General features: G+C 37.6%; 2 protein-coding genes across 9 annotated transcripts in view; both read left to right on the top strand.

Annotated features, from left to right (window-relative positions):
- The window catches only part of LOC117155449 (dystrophin, isoforms A/C/F/G/H), a 437,811-nt gene extending 435,806 nt beyond the window's left edge, over positions 1–2,005 (top strand). For all 7 annotated transcript variants that reach the window (XM_033331460.2, XM_033331413.2, XM_033331467.2 and 4 more), the window contains one exon: positions 669–2,005. In XM_033331460.2, coding sequence (XP_033187351.2) covers positions 669–769 — 101 coding nt within the window. In that variant the 3' untranslated portion in view covers positions 770–2,005. The remainder of the gene's footprint in view (positions 1–668) is intronic.
- A 4,153-nt stretch (positions 2,006–6,158) lies between these two features.
- On the top strand, positions 6,159–18,956 carry Chd64 (transgelin calponin-3). 2 transcript variants are annotated; one of them, XM_033328068.2, is made up of 4 exons: positions 6,159–6,344; positions 17,331–17,467; positions 17,547–17,751; positions 18,044–18,956. In XM_033328068.2, the coding sequence occupies exons 1-4, from the start codon at positions 6,291–6,293 to the stop codon at positions 18,212–18,214; spliced, it is 567 nt and encodes a 188-aa protein (XP_033183959.1). In that variant the 5' UTR covers positions 6,159–6,290; the 3' UTR covers positions 18,215–18,956. The 2 variants fall into 2 exon arrangements, with proteins under 2 accessions (XP_033183959.1, XP_033184033.1); XM_033328142.2 differs by lacking the exon at positions 6,159–6,344 and adding an exon at positions 10,535–10,687.
- The last annotated feature ends 8 nt before the right edge of the window (positions 18,957–18,964 follow it).

Raw genomic sequence — 18,964 nt, 5'->3', positions numbered from 1 at the left:
TTCTGCTTAAAAATAACAATGCTCTCCTGTTTTTTCACGCCACAGAATGGATGTAAGGTGAGACTATCAACGCTTCTTTTCCCGCTGATTCTTCTTGTACGCACTGTTATTCTCTAAAATGCGTCTAATTTTCTCGAATCGAGAATCGTACATCGCTTAATACTGGTCGTGTACACTCGTTGTTGTGAAATTTAATATATCTGGTGTTTGTCAACTATATAGGGTGAAGCAAAAAAAAAAAATAGATATACTTGAACATTTCCTAAAGATGGCTAAACTTTGATAATCGCGCAAGCGAATTAAATTCTCTCAAAGATATAGAAACAGTATTTCTACGTCTTCAAAAACAAGAAATATTTAACGTACCCTTTCTCGATAGTCCACCCTATATACAAAACGTTGGATCTATATGTTAGTCCTATCTGCTCGTTGCTTTCGTCTCTACGTGTTTACGATCACAAACTATTAACTCGAATACTCACTCGCCAGGCAATGTTTCCACCATTCACGTATGCCTGCATGTAATCGATTTATAAACGCTTATAAACGATATAACGATGTGTTTAAGGAGTGGTGATTGTCAATCGTGTAAATAGATAGACACCAGAAAACGGAGGAGCAAAAGATTGATCACAAGAGGAAAGTTCAACTGAAATGTTCTTTTTTAGGAGACTTAGGGAAAGCAGTCGGTGAACTGGTGACGGTGATGACCAGCGAGGACTCGTCGAAAACGAATGGACAAAGGGCACCGCCGCCAGCTTTCAAATAATGACTATTAACGCGACTCTGGTCGAGGATATTGTTTTACGTTTCAACGATATCGACGAACACGTCACGACGAAAAAGAACGAAATCGATTCGATCGATCACGCACATATACATAATACACGTAGGCGAGATCCACGAACTTTTAAATGTTTGAAATCAATGACCAATAAGAAGCCTGGCTCTAAACGCATATCACGAGAAGAAGAATATCGCGCAAAATGCAGGGTCAGGGCAGCCGCCATAGTGGTTTTGGGTATTTTATAAGTTTTGATATACACCGTTGTATAGCTAAATTATATTGACTATAAGATGATTATGGTTTGGCTTTGGCGGCTCCCTGAGAGTAACTTTACTACATATTGACACGTCATATCATTGAAAAAAAAAAGAGAATAATCGTATCAGAGAATAAAGAAGAAGAAACGAATCAGTTGTTATATGCTTGCTAGTTAAAGAAAAGAAAATAAAAGAAACAAAACTATACGGAAGAAATGAGACGAAGATGAAGATGAATCGTAATGACTATAAGAGAATTACACGAAAGGAAATATCATTAACAATGCATGCAAAAGCAATGTATCAAATCACGTACTCTATTCTAGATCGTAGGCTATATTTACATACCCATTCTGTTCACTGCCACGGGCTCTTCCTCGACATTAAATAACATACACGTTGTACATGCTATGCGGTTCTAGATGACATATAAAGAAAGAAGAGAGAAACGCGAGGGAAAGGAAGAAAGAAAGAGAGAAAGAGAGACATTGACGAGAAGAACAGAGGGTATGAAAGGAAAATTCATATACCTGGCATCTTCCCGTAACTTCTATAAAGATTCGGAACTTTACATCGACACACGATGACACACGTTCACACACGAACACACGTACATGCATATCATTATATACATATACATATATAAATAAATAAATAAATAAATAAATATATATATATATATAATACGTGGATACATGAAACAGAGACACGTTACAGACACGTACACGCTGAGGACTTTTTGTAATCAATAATAAAAGCAAAGCAATGTGCATTATGACTTTCAAATTTATTTTTTATCCGGTTACGATCGTTTTTTCATATTTTTTAATGGATTTTAGATGGCAATGTCTCTTATTTAAGCCTGCCGGATGTTACTTATATTTAAGAGTATATCGATAAGCATCTAATTTACAAACTGTAGGCTGTATTCTGATATGTAATAAAGTTGTCTAGAAAATAATTCCCTTCTTCTATTCTCCTCTTGCAACGGATATCGTTTGATATAAAACGTCTCGCATCGCGTAAAAAGTTATTCAATGGAAATTAACAGGTAAAAAGACGGCTACAAAAAGTACTTCAGAGTAAAAGATACGATATAATAAAACTGTACGCCTCGAATAAATGCATCGATAATTGAAGCTCGAATTCGTTCGAGCTTTAACTATTGACAGGTTGATCGATGAGCTCGCGCGAAGCCGAATTTCTACGCCAGCAGGCCATCCGGATCGCAAGGACGTTACCTTGACTGGTTTCCATTGGATCCGGTTTTAATCACCCTTCGATGGAAACCGTAAGTGAATCGGCAAGAAAGAAAGGATCGAATGGTCAGGCATGATTGCGCTCGGTATGCGTGACGCTGCGGTAAAACATCGAAAGACGATACTTTATTTAAAAGTACTACAAAAGTACATTTTATATCTTATCGTGCAGATATATCGAACGAAGAAAAAGAATACGCGTATCGGTTGAATCATAATTTAACGAGTAAAGAGACAGCGTTGGAACGTTCGCCAGCCAAGAAAATAACATTCCCTCGAATCGAATTCCAGCAATATCATCAACATTTTCTACTTGGATTGCAATAATCTGACTTCCATGCTTAGTCGACGAATATTCAAAGAGGAATGAAATATAAACCGTATTCAAAAGCGGTCAAAAATCGAGGCAAGAAGATTTGAAATGAAATTAATATTTATACATATATATATATATAGAGAGAGAGAGAGTAGTGGACGAGAAAAAGATTAAAGTTGCTAAATAATTTGTCGTGTATTCTGCAAGATATATTTATTCGCTGCTTTTACCAAATATAATTCTATTGCGTAGATTTATGGCATTTTTGTACCACTTAGACTTCCTTTTATCCGCTACTATAAATAATTGCAAGAGTTTTCGAGAAGAGATACTTGGAAACTAGCGATTTTCTGTCGATCGTAGGTAGAAAAATTTGTTTGCTCATAAGGGCAGAACTAATAGAAATAAAACAGTGGTTTGGTCGCGAAAATTGCACGGTGAGCCACGTAAAGTCGCGCTCGTCAAATTAACGAGTATTTCTGAAACACGCGAGGGGAGGTCTTTGCACTTAACACTGGTTCGCGTGCGGCTAACGTGTGCACGCAACGCGTGTTGCTCGCACACGTATACGCGATCCAAGATGCACTCTCTCAGGTAATAGCATAGGTGGCCTCGACCTTGGTGCATCGCTCGACTGCACTGTGCATCGTCCCACGCAGTGGCGTAACGCCCAGGTGAGACTCGAATCTTTCGGCCAGCCAGCTTCCCGACAAGAAATCGTTTTACATTTATCTATCCAAACTACAATCTTTTCAACGCAACTAAATGGAAATTCATTTTTTGCAGTATTTTTTACTGCGATAGAAATTTCTTTCTTCTTACGTTTTGTAAAACACTTTCGTTAATCGACAGTAAAACACCGTTGCTTAGTATTTAAATATATTATATGCTCGGATGAGTATGATTTAAGCGGTGTATGATACACACGATAAAAGTCTATCGACTGGTTCTATTCAAAGCAATTTGGCGATTTAAAATGCAAACACTCGGTTTGGATATTTTTTTGCGATTTATAAAGATAGTAACGGAATTTTATCTCCATATGTTCCACATGTTTGCTCATTGAATTTGTCATCTAATGAATTTACATACGAAACGCATACGTCTTCGTTAAATCTCCGATAAACTTCATTAACTTGAAGAGATATATTGGCAAACCACTTAGAGGAGAAACAAAGTACTACGAGCTGACACCGTGCCTTCTGCAAATCATACGTACGTTGGGCTTGCAGTAGTATAGAGTTGATTGAGTCATCGATACGTGACACGTATACGAAAATACGTAAGCAGAAATTTTAGTGTACGCTAAGATCGGAGAAGGTCGAGCGTAACTGTTGCCTATTATGGCATGTTTTCATTGCATACCTGTTACCAAATGAAAAACATAATACTTAATCTTATACGATATCAATTCTCGCTCTTTCGCGATCTCTCAGCATTAAAATTCACTGGATTTAGTCTTCACTCGTCGAAGAAGAAAATTAGAGAAAACATTCGCCGATTTCTCGCAAATTACTCTGCGTAAACGGACGTTTCAAACGTAGTAAAACGGTGTTTTACGTAGATTCTTCCAAAGATCCGCGCTACGCTATAAGAACTGCTAGTTATTAAGTAAATTCCATGGATTCCTTCTGTTACGGCAACGCTTTTCTCACGGGGCACCGAATGTCCATAAAATAAAGCGGAGACTCGAGTAACCGATGTACGAGAACCTACGTGCAGCTTGCAGAGGAAATGTCTAAGACATCGAGCTCGTAGTAACGTGAATCTGACTGATGTATTTTATTTTAAAGTTCGACTACGACGCGATGATTTCATCCTCTGAAAAGGGGAACTAGAAATACGAAATTTATTAAATATCGCGAATAGCAAAGTAACTCAAAGCATGAACCAATCGTTGCTTGAAATTGTTTGTAGTATTAATAGCGAACGTAAAACTGGATTTATACGTTTTTAATGGATCACGTGGTTATATTTGTTAAATATTCGTTTTGTAGAATTCACGTTCGTTTTGAAAGCGAATAGAAGGGGTAAGAGCTTAGGGTCGGAAGAAAGTTTCGATTTACTGGAAACGAGGGAACAAAATGAAACGCATACGTAAAAAATTCTTTGTCGTTCTATTGCCAGTTCCGTTTCCAGAACGAGTTCTCGTTGTAGCGTCCTAAAGCAACAGAGTGGCTCGAGAAAGTGGTCAGGATAAAGGTAGTCGAAGGATTTTACAGTCTGTATTCATCGTAGGTTCTACGACCTAGCTGGCATTCTTTCGTCTCGTAAAAATTTGTGCTACTGTGTTTCGCATAAAACTGCAAGCTTTATTTTCTATTTTCTTAGTATAATACCAAGAAGGAAAAATTATAGGATTGAAACGGATAAAGGTTTTAAAAACAAATCATACTTGCACGTCGAGTTATCAGAAATGGATAAAAGGTTATTAAAACGAAATACTTATTCCTCGATGACTAAATACAAAGCTACGATAAGATTACCACATAAAAGATTTTAAAACAGTTTCAAAACGTAGTAAGTGCCTTTCGAAGCATTCGTCAGCCTATATCTGAAGCTGACGTCACCACTGCACACAAATCAACCACGAACCTAGACACATGGCACACAAAATTAACAAAGCAACGTTTGTAAAAAAACGGCCCCTTAAAATTTACTTCCCCATATATAAGCTTAAAAATAACGTCCACTGTGTCGATTAACACTTCTATGGCTTCACATTTGTCCCTTCTTCGTTAAGTTGCGCTTTTTTATCAAATATTTTGTAACGTTAGCCCACGGATGCTTACAGAAATTTCTGTAAAAATGAAACCTACGCAGAGATTTGCTTCATACGTTAAATATTAGTTTGTCCGAAAAGCGTCTTTCTTTTACAGACCCGTCTTTTACAACGACGCATCTTTATACAAACACGAAACCTAAATCTGTCGAACGTTGTGATCTTTATTTCGATAGAACAAAATGGATCGTACGTAATTCGATAAAATAATATAAAATGGAAAATGTGTATCCATTATTTCCTTATAAGACGAAAGAAACTTTTTGGACGATCTGATATAACGATTACGCTTCTGATATCGTATGTACCTTCATCTGTCATGCGTATTGTGTACACGTAAATGCATAGATATTTCACTAAAAAGAAAATACCAATTTTATGAAATACCATTCTCTACTCCGCTATGACCCACGATATTCTTAATTCTCCGATAGTCCTGCTACTTTTACTTCGCTTATTGAATATTACGATCTTAAGACATCCAAAATCACGAATCTCCGTGATAATCTCGATTAAAACACAATGCATCCTCCCGTACCATTGTCACGCCATAGGTATATCCTGTAGATTCTCTCTGAGAGAAATTTTTCCGCACGAAAGCGACTCCAGGAATTCGTCAGAGACGGCGCCTGACGTCATCTTCGTGCCAGACTGGAGAACGGAGGTCACGTGTCTCGGCGTCAGACGAAAACTCAATACTCGACCAGTCCCGGGTCGGCCAATAAGCGTCGAAAGGACTCTTGCTCTTGCCGATCGGCACACGGTTCCGAGGCGCGTCAGTCGTGCCGCAATCATCGGACGGTGAACTTCGTGTTACGGTTCGTAGTTAATATCGGCGTCGTTCTGTTTGTGCATTTCCTTTGAGTGAAACAGATCGAGGGTGAACAAAATGGCTAACAACAGGGCTACCAAGTCTGGATTCGCGGCAGAAGCGCAAAGAAAGGTAAAGAATGAATTTAATTTTTTTCCTTAAAACGCGTATTTCTTTCATCTGGTGTTTCGTGACCTACTGAGAGAGACCATCCCTCGAGGAATTCGACCTACTGAGGGTGGCCACGCACGCGCAACGCGTCCTACGTTCGTTGCACCTGTGCTCTGTACGATAGATGAATTATTTCTCTCGTGATAGAGAAGTGGTTGTTTTTCCATATTGATTATCGATATTTGAGGAAAGAATTTTTGAACAATTCTTTGACGTAATTTTTAAGGGGTTTATATACGAAATTCAGTTATCGTTTTCTAAAGATAATTATTATTTTATTAACGAGAAGAGAGAATTAATAGTAAGCTGTAGCGTTAATAGCGTTTTGTTTTGTCTGTTGACTGCTGTTTAATCGAGAATTAGAGACGGAATTTGCACTTGGTGAACGTTGCGATGCTTTATTGAATGCTTAGGAACGTTGGAATAATTCACACGTTTATCTTAGTCCTATATGTACGTACGTGTCAGCCAGTTGTGTATATAGATTACGATGCTCGTGTCAGAGATATTCCATGACGCTTATCGCGGAGTAATCCCAAGTGTAATTAGAATGCGGAGCGTGAAGGAACGTAACTGTCCACAGGAAGATCGTGACGTGATTTTACCATTTGAAAATGTTTTTTCTTTTTTAACGCGCATTGATTAAATTGCTCGCGTTCCATCGTTTCATAATCAGAATTTCGTTCAATGTATAAATAAACTCTTCGTTTAATCATCAAATTCCTCCTCGATAAGAAGTCAACGCGTATTTCAATCAAATTCTCCAGAATAGAACTGTCATTGTACTCCGTGCAGATGCAGATGTTCACGCGTGCGACGATGCCAGCTAGCAGAAATATAGAAAATCTACGTACGAAATAAATTTGTCGTATACGATCGTAATATACGCGATATACTGCGCAGGAAAGTAACTTTCTATGAAAGTATAGTTCGATGTTGATTCTCTTCGAGCATAAAAATCAAATTCTCTTGGTTGGAAGCAAAAAAGGAAGGTGAACGAATTCGCTGCAGTTTGAAGGGAACTGCAATTTCATCCGGAACGGAAATGACAAGCCGTCACGTAAACGTAGATAAGTCAAGTATATCTTATGATTTCGATACGGTCGAAGGTTGTTTCCTTTCGTTACACCTCAAGTGCTGGCGCGTTTCCATCGAATTCGCCTCGGAGGGAATCGTCTGTTCGAGCAACAGCTGCCGATCCTTTCTTTCGTTCGGCGAATTAAAATGAGTCCCAGTTGCCAAAGAAGGGAGCGTCCCTCGAAACGAAACTCACCGGCCATGGTACACTTATTCCTTCGCCTCGACTCACCTTTTGCCTTCCTAATATTTCCAGGTTACCACGTGAACAGTCGAATCACCATCTATTCTGGGATCCATTTGTACGTTACTCTTTCATAACGTTAAACCGTAGTACTGCGCGTAATGGGTTACGCGAGTTCATTCATAAAGTTTTCATAACCGTTGCTTTTACTATAAATATTTTAGTGCTACAGAGACGATAACTTCCATGTTTTTCGAGGATATCTATCTTAGTATATTTCATTTCAGAAAAAATATCGACTGCGTGAAAGAAATAAAGGTTTTTATAAAAATGTCACGTATGTAATATATGATAAATAATATACAAATATATAAAATATTCTTTTCGTGATTAATTATTCGCCATTGACGATCGAAGAGCTGAGAATCAACCTCGCTGCTGGTATTCTGCATTTCTTATTGTAACAAATTCGTCGTATTTTCTACGGTCGTGAAGTCGAATCGCGGCTGAAAGACGAGACTTCTGAAAATTGAAATATCCGACTAAATTCTAAAATCTTGACTCTCGCCATTTCGATTCTCGGTCTGTCGATTGTTAAAATTCGAAGGTGATCGATTTGAAAATAAACCACAGATCCAATAAAAATTCGTCGTCTTTAAATAAAGAACACCGGTACTTAACTGATAGAAAAGGAGCAACCTCGGTTTCCTAATTAACTTACAAGCAAAAAAGTGGAGCGGAACTGTGTCATCCTCGTGTTGTACTCGTACAATGGAAAGTAACTACGTTCCATATAAAAAAGAAAAGAAGAATATGAGAAAAAGAAACGCGATATTCATCGTCTCGATCAAACGAGAGAGAAAAATGGGGTGAAATACAAAGGGCTCGTTGTGCACCGGCTCCGAACTCGTTTCTTTTTTTTTTGTCTCGTGAAACAATCGGCGAATAACTAGTCCGAAGGACGCTCGTTATAACACTCGTGAAGAAACGCATGTTCATTATAAAGATACGCTTATCGCTACTGGAATGCGATCGTTCCTTTATTGGTTCTGTTCCTTTTTCGCTGTTATTGTGTCATTTGTTCAATTATCGGTGAAAGCGAATAAGATCTCGCTGCGTTCTAAAAATGGCAAAATTATGGAGCCGTGGCTTCGCGAATTTTCGCGATCGAAAATTGTAATACTACACTTGCGATATTAGAAGAAATTAACGAACGTATAGAATGACGAGAGGTCAACGATAGTGTTGCTATCGGTACAAGGTTCACCCCACGAACCGTAATTATTTTTCATAATTATTGGGTCAGTCGGTGCAATGTTTCCCTTCGAAAACAAATTGCTTGGTAGTTTTATAAAAGAACAATAATTCTTACAGATAATAGGTAATGGGACTGTTAAATGTGGAATAGAGTAGAATTGTACCTTATTCTAGTAATTATTTCCCGCTAATATTTTTTGTTATTCATACTCCATTTTGAAGCCTAATATTTCGTTACATTGTATATTTCTATTAATATTTATCTTTTTGAATAACATTAATATCGATATTAATACATTTTATACTTAAGATGCAGCAATCGTTAGTACGAGTATCCAGAATCTAGTTACTATAGCATATACCAGGATATAGCACGCGATATACCACGCCCACGTTTTCGTAGAGCATTTGTTTTCACTGATATTTGTAGCACTCACGAAACCATGACTGCTTTTAATTCCAAACACGCTAATTACACGTATGTTGTAGTCGAAACACGCTTCTCCCTTGTGGTTTATGGCACGATATTTTTAAGAACTGTTATTTCAATTCCTGCCTTCTGTATCGTTCCCCACGGTACACCATACGGGACCGATGTTTCGTTACAAAATAGAGATAACAATTATAGCCACGTGTTTCCGTGAACCAAGCACGAGAATGAATGTGCAGCATTATACTACGGTTCTAAAAATAGGCGTGCTTCATCCCTGTGCACAAGATATCTGTATTAGCCACCGGAAATACTATAAAGTGGTTTCCATTTTAGGAACGAATAACCGAAGGCGAACATTCGAGAAACACTCGTTCCTTGCTTACCATTCGAGTTTCCTTACTACGTTTATATAACAATCGATACGAGAATTTACGATGCAAATTCCTTCAGGCTCCTTCCAGCAAATCCTGTTGTCCGTTGCTGACCTTTCCTCTTCCGTCGTTCGAATCTCCACGCGTGAATCTTCGCTTCGTAGCTAACAGCTGCCAGTAAATTGACATACTAGACGCGTTGGAGATCTTGGAAAATATTTCTTTTCATGGGTGAGTAAAATTAATCCTCGCAGTAGTCATCGGTGACTTTAGAAATGAAATTTAAATCTCGAGAATAAAAGCTTCGAAAATAATCGCATTTTTTAACATTTTTACGTGTAGAATTCAATTTAGGATTATTACAGCAGATTTCTCTGGCGATTAACCCAAAGCAAATCCCTAAAAGTATATCGCGCGAAATTTCTGATTAGAAATTAATAAAAAAAGAATTACGGATTGTCCGTTCTGACTGCTCTTACGTTGGTTCTAGCATTAAACTCGTAGAATTGCTCTTCTCGAATAAATTCGCAGAATTCGCGTAATATTTTTTAATAATATCGCGTATCTATGTGAAAGTCGTTCCAACGAGATTCCTCCGGATGTTTCTCGCAGTTGCGATCTAAAATCGCGAAATACCAAGAACGCGTTGGCTACGTAAATTTGTACGCACAAATCATTAGCTGACGCGCGAGGCCGAGCATGGCAATAGAGGCGAAGGACATCGTACAGTGCGATACAAATTCTGTTCAGCAAGTCAAGATACGAGTCCGTAGAATATCCTATGTCTGCATTCTACTTCTCCTTCTTTTTACGACAGCACGCTACGAACATTCCCACCAAGTCCGACTCTGATTCATCGAGATACGTCGAAAGATACTTAACTCGAAGAAATCTCGATAAAACGTATAGAAAGCTAGTCCGTTAATTCGACGTGTCATCGAACATCATCAACGCGTGACTGTTCATAAACTTGGATATGGAGGTTAGTATGACAGTGTCCTTTGAAATTTCTAAGTTCACGATTAGACTGCGAGTTTTTATGCAATTATTTCTATGAACACGGCTAAAAGAATAGAACTTAAATAGAAATTCGTTTTACCTTGTGATAAAACGTTATAACAAGTACTCCATTGTAGAAATGTTACGTTTCTGCGTATTATGCGTAGTTTTGCATCTTTAATTCTCACGTAAATGTATATACACACGAACGATAATTTCTATACAAGTTTATTAAAAATACAGTTATTGCGAGGTTTAAGTTTAGGTTTAGTTAAACAGATACGTATCAAATTTAATGGGAGAATAAATCTGTCAAGTTCGATAGTCTAATTATTTTAAGTGGTGTACTCGAAGTTATCTGATATTTGATCGCCATATGGTAGCGATTTGAGTAAAGGGCTGTTTAAAAGAAATTAACCTCGAGATCCGTAATCATGAAGTCCGAGCATGAATTTCTTCGGATGCAAAGTATCGTGATAAAGTATAAGTGCATAGGTTGCAGTGAACTTTCTCTTGCTCACGAGTGACTCACAAGAAGCATAGCTTCTTTTTTACGTCGTATCTTTGACACTTATCAAGTTGAAACAGCTTTAATTACCGATCGTTCGTCACGATGATGGAACGTCTTACGAAATTGTCCGCAATTACGTATGCCGGTGAATTTCAGCTTCATGCTCGAGGGAACTGAATGAAAGATTAATACAGAAATTATGTTCGTATTACATATCTTCGCGTGCGGAGGAGAAATTATCCGAACGGGCTCAAAGTTGCTGAAGAATTAATTAACAGTTCACGGGCCGCGAAAAATGACCGAGTTGCAAAGACCTCAGCAACCTCGACGCGATCTCCCCTCGTGACCTTGCGTTCTTTTAAATTAACAGTCTCCAATTCCCACGAGTGCTACAGGGAATTTCACGGTCGAGGAACAACCGTGAACTTCTCCACTTCGTATGCGATCAGTTTCCATCAGGACGAGATCTCGCGCGTTAGCAAAGATCGCATAAATAGCGACGAACGATCGATGGAACTTGCAATAAATGAACAAAAGACGAATACAAAATACAAGATATAAAGAATATTTGCAGCGATATCTGGACTCGTAGAATAATATAGCAGAACGTATAAGTCGTGGAATACAATTGAAATTAATCAGAAGCCAAGCAAATCGAAATCCTGGCATCGGTAACACAAACAAGCGACGATTTGTTCAATAAAATAAAGTTAATGGAGTTCCGTGTGACCCAGCCAACAGATGTTCGGTCTAAATGGCTGAAAAAAGTGATGAGCTGTATGAAAGCAATGTTTCACGACGATCGTATAACTTTTTGACGTATATTTACAAAGTATGTCGTTCAACTTGCAAAGTTTCACGTGCGAACACAAGATGGTTATCGACGTGGCGACGGTGTCTTACCTGCTCGGGCTTCATCTCGTTTAGAGGTCCTTATATGGCCGACAAGGCAGGCAACCTTGGAGGAGACTCGCGTTTAAACACGCTTATGTATCTGTATGAAACTGTGTCGTGTATGAAACGTAAAATTACGCAATCGCGACTCCTCTTAAAGTAGGTCAACGATTTTTTTGAATCTAGATTACGCTTTTTCTCTTTTTTTTTTTTATTTTTTTCGTTACTAAACTCATAGACAATTTTATACGTTCGTTGTATGTAATGTAATCGTAAGTATCGCTTTTCTGGAAAGTTGTCCGCACAAAACGTGGAAAAGAACCGATCAAGGTGACAGTAAAGTAGATAGTACTTATCTATGTACTTTAGAAATTGTCGAGTGTCTTCTTCATCGCTAGAACGTAATCAAGTAAGTTGTAAAAATAATTCGAATGGGTAGAAATTGAGTGGAAGATAAAGATGAAAGGGATAAAGAGATTAGTTATCGGAAGGACATATACGAGTCAAAAATGGATTAATTATTGAAAGATAAATAATCGCAACTGCGTCATATTACGGAATATTTATTAGAAAGTAGGTTAATTATAGATTTATGATGAAGGTCGTTTTTAAGATAATCTATTTCCTAAGATAGATCGTTAGACAACCAATCGTTTCAGGAGCAAATCTTTTGCACCGATATGGAAACTGGTCGAACGAGAGACACTTTTAAATGCTGTTCTCCTTGCGTTCGTGATCAAGGTGAATCGACGTAATCGATGCAATTCCATCTGTTTTTCTTTTTCCTTCGATTCGTGGAAAGGGATTTTAGATCACGCGTTCTGAACGTTGCAAATCTCGTAGTACCGAACTCGTTCTGGCCGTTTTATTCTGCTAAATTAAGAAAGAATAAAAAATTGAGTTTGAATCGCGTAAAATTATACAGAAGCATTACGTCATTGCTTGTACAGCGAATTCCATCTCTGAGAAATTGTAAAATTCACAGGATTCATGCCTCGATATCACAGTTCCATATCAATTTAATATTTATTCAGATATTGGTCGATGGTTTTTTAAAAATCGTTGCGCCGATCGATCTAACTGTCTCTTATCGTCTAATCGATAACTAAATTACGTGGTTGAAATATTGCTGCGTCGTATACAGCGAATACAGCTTGATTCGTAGCAATTGCTACTTAATCGTCTTATCTCTGACAAAGAGGAATTGTAAGTGATTTATTGGTAGGAATTTTTTAATCTGTAGAAATAAATCAAACTTAAACGACGTGTATAATATAAAATATTGATTAAGCCAATAATTCTATATAATCAGTAACATCAATAATGTTCAAATTGAAACAAATCGAATTATTAATAAATTACAACCGGTAATATTTTGATATATTTGCAAGAAATTCAGAGACACTTTCGAGTGAAACATGTTCCTATTGCATCAATCAACGAAGCAATCGTAGGCTTCATCTCCGATCGTAAGTTAGTTAACAACGTTAATTCTATGACCAATAAATTAATCTAAGTGGACTTGGTGTAACGAGGAAAATGATTTCGCTGGTGGCATACTGTTCGAGAAGAGCAATTCCTTCAATTTGTCCAGCGACTCATTGATGGCCAGGCCTCTGACCCAATTTTCATGACCGTGAACGAGCTAGAGCGCCGTTAAAAGCGTCGTTGTCGCAAGTATCAGAGAGACACGAGGCAATCCTTTAACTGCAAACACTTGCCCCGGCAACCGACTCACACTTGCGCTTGCAACAATCTTCCATACAAGCTGCGTTCCTTCGCAGAACGATCTGCGTGACTGCGACAAATTGCGTTCCTTTCAGATATCAGATGCACAGATTACAGAAAGAAACCTGTAATATCTTTGCACAGGGAATAGTAACTCTTACATTCCAATGACAAAAGATAAGACCAATGTCTAAATATTTTTCTGTTCAAAAATAAATGGAAACGCGACGGTAAACAAAAATGTACGGCGTCGTTTAAAAATTTAACAAGTACGCGATATCTAATCGGGTAAAGTGCAATGATCACGTAAAATAATCTAATATCGACACGTCGTTTCTTACGTCATGTTATTTGAGCGTGATAGACAATTTCGACAAACATGCCTGTTTCTTGGTAGAATCTGCCGTGAATATTTTTCTTGCCAAAAACATACAGTTTTTATAAACAACTCCAGTCAATTATAAAGAAGATAACGTTCGAGCGTACGTTTTATAGCGGAAGCATCGCTCGTCGGAAGAAGCAAGAAAAATGATATAAACGAGGGTTCGCCTGTTGCAACCCCACATAATCTTCGACACAATAGGCGCTCCACCACGCCCTTCCAACTTGAGCAGCCTGCTCGAGAAGATCCAGCTTCAAGATCGCCTGGTATGCAGCGGAATCTATATAGGTAGACGTCACACCCTGTCCCTAAACATTTCGTTTTGCCTCGGTAGCTTTTGTAAGACCTGTACGTTGCCTTCGTGAAATTTAACCTAACGATAAGCGTTATTCTTTGGTCGAGGTTAGATAAATTAACGTGCGTCTATCGTGCGACTGTTATTTTTAGATTCGTTTCTCGATCACGAAAGAAACAAAATAGAAAATAATCGTTTCCCTGGCATATCGTGTTAGGTTCTCATATTTTTTCGTTATGATCAACAATTCTTTTCAACGAGGTGAAAACGCGAAATGAAAACACGATAATTACAATTAAAAGGAAAAACATTCTCAGCTTGTCCGAGCGATGGAAACGGACGACGCAATAATTAGAATTAATTTCTGTAAAAGTTAAAAGGCGAATGATCTTTTTTATTCGCGTTCGTAATAAGTATAATAATAGATATTACTGGAAACGAAAGATCAAACACGGCGACGCACGGGAATAATTACACAAGCAAAAATTGCAAAGCGACCGCTGACGTGGCCGCGAGTTTATGCAAATGATCTCGCAGAGCTACAACCTTACAATAGAAGACTCGCCGATGTTATAATCCCGTATTAAGTAATCTGAAAGGTACTTTCATAAGCGAGACACGTCGCTCGGAACGGTGTTTGCTTCGTTCCACTCGGTTGCCCCAAAACCGCCAGCATTTTTCAACGCTCCTCGTCATTCTTTCCTCGTTAATGAAATTATCGTGCGCTTACTCAATATCTAAATATAGTATTCACATCGTGTTCTACATCATACACGGGCTTATATCACGGAGATAGTGGATGTCGTTGAGGACGAATCGAATGTTATCGTTGGCTATGGGGAACCGGGTGTAGAAGAACACTTGTAACTACACAGATTACCTGCTATCACTTCCCAAAGATTACAAATATAATATTTATAAGAATCGAAGGATTTATATTAAATAAAAGAAATGTCAATCGAAGAAAATTAATCTGAGTTTCGCTCGTAATCTTCCTTCCATTAACGTAATACATGTTTTCTGCTATTATGGATACTCGAGACTCTGTGATCGTATGATAACGATAATGCTATGTGATTTTATGATAACAACGTTCAAAGCATCTATTTCAAACAAAGATACGAAAAACTAGAAACACTTACATAAATACGAGTGATAATATAGCAAAGGATGTTTTTTTGCTTGAAGCGAGATAGCTTTTAACACGGAAAAAAGTTTGCTTGTATACAGAAATATCGCGTATTTCCTTTTGACGTCTTATAGACTAAGGCGACTAAGTCGTAACAACAAAATGTTCCGCGAAATAGCGAAATAACAGGAGCAAGTTAGAGGAAGCAAGATCCACACTTGCGTGAAAGTTCCAACACTTCGAATTTAACAATCGCTATTATCCTTATTAATTGCACATTGTAATTGCCCGTGCATATTCTTCTTCCGTGATTAGGATGCAATTTCAACGGACTGCCGAATGATGCGTTCGGAGAAAGTGAATACCTCTATCGTGAAACTTCTTTGAACGAGGCATTGTTTATGAACTTCCTGGTTTATATGTCTGTAACAAGAATTCTGACAGATTCACATTATAATTTATAATTAATACGCTTGGCCTCCCGGTTGCTCGATTCTCTCGATCTTACAGTTGATTTAATAAAATTTACTATTCCACGCTTACGAACTCTGATATATCAATTGAACGTATTCGAAAATACGAAGAATCTGAAAAATGAAAATACCGGACCAAGAGATATTTGCAACGATGCTCCAAATATTGCAAAATTCTGATTACCACCACGCTTAGAACAAGGATACCAGACGCCAAATCGATAGTATATTATTCTAATTGCATGCACAGGATCACAAGACTGGTCGTTTTACGACGCAGACACGTGAAATACATCACGATCAAGACACCGTATGCCTAACGGAATATACATACTGCATCGGGATGAATGCGACGGTCCATGCTTACGAACCTCTCCTTTTTAGGTAGCCTTTACGTGAATAACTGTGCGCCCATTACGCGTTCTCCACGGACTTCAGGTTATACGAATCTCGTCGTGTGCTGTTGCCGTGGTCGTTCGTAACGTCTTTTGTAAAATCTTGAATTCAGAACCGAGTTTGGTACTCGAAAGGGGCCAAAAGAATTTCTGATCCTTATTTTGGAATTGGAGCAGAGATTTTTGTCTTCCTAGGTTGATTAAAGTTTCTCTTCTATATCGATAGATCGGTAAGCATTTCGTCGTTTGTTCTATGTCCTCTTCAGAAACGTAGAAAGCGACAAAAAAATGTTACTCTGGAAATCGTCTTGACAATGGAAAAGTAAATGAGAATACATACTACGTCTTTAATCATTTTTAAACAGCGCAGAAACTTTCTGCGAAACGATGCTTTCGTTCACGAGGAAGATTTGCGAGGCACCTCGAAGAAACAACGAGCAAAGTGTTTAAACAAGTTGGGTCAGTGACTCCGGCCACGCTCATGTCGCAGACCCTACAGGATGTGTTACTTGGATCACTGGCACATCGCATAATTAATAACAAGCAGTCGCTAGTGGCTCGTGCCCCTTCGAGTTCGAAAGATCGACGAAAATCTCGTGAAATCTCTGACATAATAAAACATAAATTAAGACGTCTAATAAACCGGAACATTTTCTCTAAATCAGAATTTTATACGACGATAGATGGACAGAAATTTTGATTTCTGTTTTTTTTTTTTTTTTTTTTATCAATCTTACCTTTTCGATAATCTCGTAACTTTTGTTATTGTTGGATTCCCAAAGAAAACTGAGACTGATCGTAAATGCATTTCTGTTACAGATCAACAGCAAATATAGCAAGGAACTGGCGCAGGAATGTTTGGAATGGATCAAAACGATCACCGGTGAGAATATAAACACCGACGGGGATATGGATAATTTCTATGAAACGTTGAGAGACGGAGTCCTTCTTTGCAAGTAGTTACACTTTGTTAAACAATATTGATCGTTGTTGCTCCGATTTTTTCATAATTAATTATCGTTCTTCATTTTTCAGGCTAGTGAACGATATTAAAGAGGGATCGGTGAAGAAAATTAACAAGACTAGTTTGGCCTTCAAGTGTATGGAGAATATCAATGCATTCCTCGATGCTGCGAGAATGCTAGGTGTTCCAGCCCAAGAAACCTTCCAAACTGTCGATCTGTGGGAAAGACAAAATCTCAATTCAGTCGTAATTTGCTTGCAATCCCTCGGTAGAAAGGTATATGTACATGTAACGTCTTTTCCTTCTTCGAAAGCTCTAGCTTACTATAAATTCAAGGTTAGTTATATCCTTTTGAAAGTGTTTCAACGTTTCGTCTCCACACCGACATCATTGAAACTAGTTGGTGAAGCTATTCAGCAATATTATAGAAACGTTAAAACGTCTTTATGCAAAGTTTAAACAATTCTTTGAATATAGTATTAATCATTTAATCATAATTAACTTACGAAAATTTTTTATTAACGAATAATTTTGTACTGGTGTTCTAACTTAAAATTTATGTTTCTAGGCGGGTAACTATGGTAAACCAAGCATCGGACCAAAAGAAGCGGATAAAAATGTACGTAACTTCACCGAAGAACAATTAAGGGCTGGACAGGGTGTGATTAGTCTGCAGTACGGCAGCAATAAGGGTGCTAATCAAAGTGGTATTAATTTCGGGAATACCAGACATATGTAAAGCTGTTCGTCTAAAACTAAATGTTGTTCGAAGAAATTCCAATTACATTCGCGTCTCTTATTTTATCTTTATGATACACTAGACTTACGGACAAAATTTCCTTGTACAACAATGTTTCTTATCGTGGTCCAATTGTAAATGGTGCACAAAACGCATCTTCGCGCGTGCCAGATGACTTTCTATGCATTTAATTTAGGAGATAGTCAAGTACAATATTATAAAATTTGTGTACTTTCCTTTTCAAAGATATGAGCAATCTCAATGTTGCACATACACATCTATGCTCAATCTGTGAAAATTGAGAAGTATACTTTGAACGATAATACATCGAACATATATTATTAATGTATTTAAAAACTGTTAAAAAATTCATTCTTTAATGAAAAAGCGATTTATTTGCAAATATAAAAGAAAAGAATATATTGTGCAACGGTACACAACCGGCTGATTATACACATTTGTTAAATATTACAAATAAATTATAAAAAAGAGCTATCGGTATAAACAGCTGGCAACTCTGCTACTGTTACTGTCCAATCCCTTACGAGTTACAGTATAACCAAATTATACTTTAAAAAATTCATGTTACGCGTGAAACGATAACTATTATAGTTATTGTATAATGATAAATGATATATAATTATATTAAGTATTTTGTACAAATATTTTTTGATGATTATAAAAATAATTTTTCATAATGTATTGATAATATGAGTTAATAAATGACCTACAAAAAACATAACTAGGTGA

This window comes from Bombus vancouverensis, chromosome 7, assembly GCF_051014615.1.
Source record: "Bombus vancouverensis nearcticus chromosome 7, iyBomVanc1_principal, whole genome shotgun sequence".
NCBI lineage: Eukaryota > Metazoa > Arthropoda > Insecta > Hymenoptera > Apidae > Bombus > Bombus vancouverensis.
This window is presented reverse-complemented; position numbering and strand designations above follow the sequence as displayed.

Bases quoted from the DNA above. Each gene is read 5' to 3' on its own strand.
- Chd64 (XM_033328068.2), top strand. From the start codon at position 6,291: ATGGCTAACAACAGGGCTACCAAGTCTGGATTCGCGGCAGAAGCGCAA. The intron at 6,345-17,330 runs GTAAAGAATGAA...TTTCTGTTACAG, and splicing joins CGGCAGAAGCGCAAAGAAAG to ATCAACAGCAAATATAGCAA. The intron at 17,752-18,043 runs GTATATGTACAT...TTATGTTTCTAG, and splicing joins TGCAATCCCTCGGTAGAAAG to GCGGGTAACTATGGTAAACC.